This window comes from Typha latifolia, chromosome 3 (genome assembly GCF_019914945.1).
Source record: "Typha latifolia isolate L0001 chromosome 3, TyphaL0001v2, whole genome shotgun sequence".
Classification (NCBI taxonomy): domain Eukaryota; kingdom Viridiplantae; phylum Streptophyta; class Magnoliopsida; order Poales; family Typhaceae; genus Typha; species Typha latifolia.
Genome location: NC_133088.1, coordinates 4,360,768 through 4,367,037, shown reverse-complemented (window position 1 = coordinate 4,367,037; position 6,270 = coordinate 4,360,768). Strand labels below are relative to the sequence as shown.

The 6,270-nt window shown below is 41.2% G+C and overlaps 1 protein-coding gene across 1 annotated transcript; it reads left to right on the top strand.

The window, feature by feature from the left end:
- The first annotated feature begins 3,302 nt into the window (after window positions 1-3,302).
- LOC140784512 (auxin-responsive protein SAUR71-like) lies at window positions 3,303-4,001 on the top strand. The gene has a single exon (XM_073131981.1). It carries the CDS (start codon window positions 3,393-3,395, stop codon window positions 3,711-3,713), a length of 321 nt encoding a protein of 106 aa, XP_072988082.1. The 5' UTR covers window positions 3,303-3,392; the 3' UTR covers window positions 3,714-4,001.
- The last annotated feature ends 2,269 nt before the right edge of the window (window positions 4,002-6,270 follow it).

The window sequence follows — 6,270 nt, the reverse complement described above, 5'->3', positions numbered from 1 at the left end:
GTCAAGTTGTATGAAATGCCAAAGGTGGGGCTAAATTTTCTTTTCATGCTTACTCATCTCTCTTTTCCCAATGAGACAAGTAACTTAATTTACTAATAACCAAGAAAGCCAATCTCCAAATTAGAAGGTTCTAATTTTTAAAAATATCATTAAGTTATCTAGAATCTTTTTTTTATCTCTCTCTCTCTAAAAGTTAAAAAGAGAGAGAGAGAGAGAAAGAAAGTAAGATAACTAATTCTTATCTTCATCTTCTTCTTTTTTCCATGCTCATCCTCTCAATCTCAAAGAACGCATTAGTCCAAAGAAGTGACATGCATGCACTTTAAGTGCAATGTTCAAACCTCGAAAGGTTAATAATTGTTACTCCTTATAGAGATAGAATAAAGTAATCAATTATTTCCTTCGCCTCACGTTCCTTCTCTCTCCATCTCTCTCAAAACTTAATTTAGAGATCATTAAACTTTAACCATAAGCATTATATATACCTAAATACTATACAAATAAAGAAAGTCTTTTTCAGCAAAGGCATCGTCAACTTTTCCTCGTCACCTCTCACAAACATTAGTCCCACCCATACGACCATATATATATATATATATATATATATATATATATATATATATATATATATACATATAAAGCATGTATTAGAAGCAATGGGGCCATGACACGTGGATCGCACTTGTAAATAAAATACGTACACGCCACAAAAGCTCTGACCAAAGGAAAAAGAGACCGAACTGATACGCCCTGGATCCGGAACGTACGGCCATCAAATAATCCTTCTTTAGATCTCTTCTCTTTTTATAAAATAATACGGTGAATTGTTAATGCTGCGTAGTAATTAATAATATGATGAATTAATAAGACTGACTGCCATTAGAGTGTAACTGTTAAATTACTAAAATATATGGTGTTAACTGCTTAAAGGTTAATTATCTGTGCAGAACCGACTGTTAAATTACTTAAATATAAGGTGTTAAACTGCAAAGTGAGAGCACTGCCTTGCCTTGCTTTGGGGCGAAAGCCACGAGTCACGAGAGAGAGAGAGAGAGAGACCACTGCAAGTTGCTCCACCTACAAATAGTAATTTTTTGTTTTTTTTTAAACAAAAAAAAAAAGGTGGTGGTGGGACGCGCGTGCTTCCGGTCTATTACTCCGCGAGCCGTTTCACTTACCTAGATCTCCTCCACGTGGCAGTTAAACCAGCTCGCCCGGAGGAGGACGGGTTGTGGTGGGGGGGGGGGGCGGGGCGGTATTTTTGCCATGCAGCGCAACGTACGGCTAGCGTCACGTGCGAGCACGGACGCCCAGGCTCGTGCGGTCGGTACCGGTTGGGATTCCACGTCACGGTCGGAGATCCGCCGTACGGCGACCTGACGTGGTCGTGGATCCCATAACGTTCGAATTACTGAAACGCCCTTCTCCTAACTGCCTTCCAGGAGGAAATCAATCAAACATTTATATGGTTTAGAAACATCAGGTAGGTTTTAGGTTGTTCTATCAACTTCTTTCTGCGTTACTATACGTTGAATTGGTCAAGTCACTGATAAACTTCATCCTTTTCGAAGGATAACACATTATAATCATAAAATATTTCGGGGGCTTTATCTCGATCTCGTCGGATTATAATAATTTTTTACCCTTAAAGTAACGGGCATTATGGTCATTTGCAGCAGGCGTGGGTAAGCTCGCAATCCGCGAATAAAGTTATCGTACCGGAGGAGGGACAACCGCATCCTCCTCGTTTCCCCCTTCCCGCTTTTTGTCGGGATTACGCCGTGAAGTGGTAACGCCTCTAAGTGGTGGGTCCGGCTTCTGGAGTCACGGAAACCGTACCGAATTAAAATACGGAACACAGGAGGACTATGGAGTGATGAACAACTGTCCCCTTATTCTCCTTTATTATTATTATTATTATTATTATTATACCTTTCCACCCGGATAAAGTTGGCCTAATTCCTCCTTTATTCCCAGATCTACAAATTTTGGCAAATAAATAGAAAAAATAATTATAATATAATAATAATGTTTATTCAAAGTGAATTTCTGGGGATATACGTTATGTTTATAAGCAATTGCCATCCTGTTTCAGTTATTAAAATTCTTTTTAGCAATGTTTTTCCCCTTGTACCTTAATCCCACTGAGTTAATCGTGAAGCAGTGGATGCCATAGATATGATATTCTATACAACCTACTTAGTGCCCCTATCTAATAAGAATAAGGAATTATTAAGTTCTAGAACACGATTAAATAATACAAGACGTGACCCAAACTACACGACCATTTCCATACACTACAGTCTACGCGGTTGTCGTCCGGCCGAGGCACTACACGTCACCTCTAGTTAAAATAAGGAGGAGCTCGACATCGCCGCAAACGAACAAGATGTGGTGTTAAGTTTGGGTCCCAAAGCCGGGGGGGGGCATGTACGGAATTAATTTGGGGGAGGGGTCGGAAGTTGAGATGGCTTCAGATGACGGCAAAAAATGGCCACCAAACTCCACTGTTTGTTTTGTTTGTTGGTGCACATCGGGCTGGATTGGATCCGAATCACATGGCGTGCTGGGGACGTTGTGAAGTGTGACAAAAGAGGGGAGAGAAGTGACTGGCCTTGCTGAATTATAATTGACGTTCTTCGTTGCGCCAGGTGTCGGAGCTCGGAGAGCTAGGCCAAATGTACCCAGATGCTTGTTTGGTTGCTTGGAAGACAGGGGAGCACCACCAACATAGTACTACTAACATCTGTACATCTTTTTGAGATTAACACACTTTATGTGCATGCTTTAAAATGGTTCACAAATCTATTAATAATTAGTTTGAATAATTGGAACTAAAAAAAAGTGTCATAATATGCTAACTAAGTTAAATTGTATTCATGTCGAGGATAATTAATTAATTTTCATACCATGTAATGCTGAACAAAAGAGATGTTTACTTTTTAAATGTTATAATTTGGTATGAACCGTATAATGCGGGACTTGAGAGACCCTTGTTGTGGTATTTTCCGATAACAAACCAAACTCACCTACAACCGACAAACAAACTTTATCTAACATGCCTTTACACGTGGGTCATTGCCATTGGATAGACGTCCTGATGGATGTTCTATTTCGTCCAGCTAAATCATTATCTAACTATATATATATATATTTTTTTTCTCCATTTAAATTCGTACCTGCCATGTACTCCCACTTGTACCAGCCTCTCCACTTCCCTTTCCCTTTTCCTTTTTCTTTTCCTTTTCCAGTTCCTCTTTCCCCCAAATTCTATAAATCCCTTCCCTACCCCCCCCAGTCCCCAACTATAAATACCCCCCTAACACCTCCCAATAAATTCCCACTACCACTCCTCTATTTTCCCCCCTCCCCTTCCCGGCCGTTCGATTCAAATGAGGCAGATGATCCGACGCCTCTCCCGCGTCGCCGACTCCTCCTCCCAGTACCAGCCGCTCCGCGCGCCCAAGGACCGGCGGCGGCGGCGCGGCGAGGTGGCCCCGGAGGGCCATGTCCCCGTCTACGTCGGGGAGGAGATGGAGCGGTTCGTCGTCCGGGCCGAGCTATTGGGCCGGCCCGCCTTCGCCGAGCTGCTGCGCCAGTCGGCCCAGGAGTACGGCTACGAGCAGCGCGGCGTGCTCCGGATCCCGTGCCCCGTACCTGTCTTCCGCCGAGTTCTCGACTCCCTCGCCGACTCCGCCTTCGACGACGGTTAGGACTCGGCTTGTTCTCTTTCTTTTTTTTTCCCTTTTTTTTTGGGCCCTTTTTTCCCACTCGCGCGAGCAGACTTGTTGACTCGACTCGGTTTTGCCCCTGTCCGTGTTATATATTAAAAGAAGCACAGTGACTCGGTGGTTGGTTGAGCAAGGGTAATTTCGGGATTTTTGACGTTTCACCTTCTCTTTTTTTTTTTTTTTGCTTTTTAATGGGCCGATGTAGAAAAATGCCGATCGCGCTGTGAAGTGGTAAGGATTGCTGGGTTTACACTTGCTTTTGTTATCCTACGCCTCGTTTTCGTGCTTATTATATCTCAAAATTTTGAAAAATCATAAATAACTCCCCCGTCTAGGAATTCAGGGTGTTATTTGTAAACCCCTCTAAAATATTAAATGATCAAATGACGTAAATGCCCTTGACTCTTGTATTGGAACTCGGAAGAGAGCACTTATAGACAACTAACTGTTCACTCCCGTGATGGACGGGCGGACGATCTCGACCGTCGATCCGGGGAGGAGTCCCACTAACGTTGAAATCTTGGTAACACGTGAGAGTTGTGTTATAACTTATAACCGTCGTTAAAACGGGGATAGTCGTTCAGCCACCAAACTTTATTCAAAAAAAAGAGAGAATAGAATAACGTTATTTATCCGGGGCCGATCTCAGCCGTTGGATGATTAACGGGCGAGGAGTTTAAGGCACCGCATCCCGAGGCAATAAATGAGAGGGGTTTAGGTTAGGTATTCGTTTAAGTCGTTGTCCGTTAACTCGAGAATAGTGAGTTAACGGGCAGGTAGAACATATAAAAAAATAACGTCACGTCACGTCACGTCACGTCTGGGAATAAGTTTCGTCGTTTGACTGGTGGATAACTAGTCGTTCTCTCTCACTAGAAGTATCGAGGTTTTGATGTCTATTTATCCAACTTTTGGGATAAACTTCTGGGGTCTATCACATGACATGGTGGTTGGAATTATTATTCGCGTTTCCGTGTAACTTACTTATTCATATTTGAGTTTTAAACTTAAAAATTAAAAGACTATCGATTTTAATTTGTTTTAATCCCCTCCTCTTGAGCAAGCTGGAAGTGTCGTACAAGTCTAAACTTTTGTAAATTCCAATGACATTAGTTTAGTAGCACTAATCTCAACAGTCCTCCTATATGATATATATATATATGACTCGCTTTTAATCCCTGCCCATTATATCAAGGCCAGCCCAAAGGAGAGAAAAGATCAAAAGGAAATTAAGCTTTTCAATTGCAAAATAGGTAACCATCTCGATAAACAAGTCGACGTGTTAACAACGCAATGGTACAGGAAATGGTAATTGTTAGGTCTATAATCCCATCCTTCTAAATATTAAATCAAAAATAAAGTCTAATCCCCTCATAAGAACCACACGAATGGCTCTCATGTCTTTGAAAAGAGTGCGTGGGGCATCTTCTTTTAAGATTTCATTGTGTTCATCTTTGACCAGCTCTTGTCTCTACGCACATAACTGAGGATCTTTAAAGTAGGATCACATCGGTCTTAATTTGACATCTAAATATTTGACTTCTTATGTGGACTTATATAGGTAACGGCTTATAATTAATTCAACTATTTCCTTGTACATGGAGCTTCTTACTAATGACCTTTATATTATTAATAAATAATGGTGCGCTGCGCGAAAACATTAGATTTTGCGGCCAGTCCAAAGCGTGTTTAATTGACTCATACCGTGGTGAAGTGTTATTTATTGACTTGGTAATATTGTAAACTTAATCTACAGCAATAAATGAAATGGAAATCTTGGAAAATAGAATTTATATATATATATATATATTTTTTATTTTCTTTTTTCACTAAGAAGTGATTGTTGTTATAATTATCTTATGCAATAATGCAAGAGAGGGTGATTGGAGAATTCCTCGAGCCCATTACCCAGGCATTATTCCGATGAACTGGGTATTGGCCTTTCCAGGTTGCAAACGGAATAATGCCAGAGTCTATCTTTTTGGTTGCATGATCATGAATCGAGAATAGATTGCTTTTAGCTGCACCCGTTCCTAAGTTCCTAACGTGTGTTCTTTTCTTTACATGATAGAATAATTTAGAGCACCGGACAACGTTCATATTAGAACCGGGCAACCAAAGAAAGTTTAGCTGATCTGGTCGTTCCTCATATTTGAAACAAAGCAATCCGACAACCTTCAATTCTCCAGATTCTTTACCAGTTGCTTCCAGCTTGGTCTAGAGACTTTAAGAATCCTTTCTCTCTTCTGTTCTAAGTTTCTTTTGTTATCTCATATATGCCATCGATTCTTTTCACTTTGCTAGAATCCTCGTTCCAATCTGTCTCCCTTCTTTTCCTACCTATAAAGCATCAGCCCTCCTTCCTTAGTTTTCCTCATTCCAATTTAGAAGTTTGTATAGACATGGGGTTAGTTGTAGTAATTTCCCTTCCTCTCATACTCTTTGCCATCTTGCTCGGTTTCGGATGTTACTTTCTCGGGAGGGCGAAGGGGAGACAGGACTTGCGCACCGGCGTCGGCGTGCAAGCCTACAGTGCTCC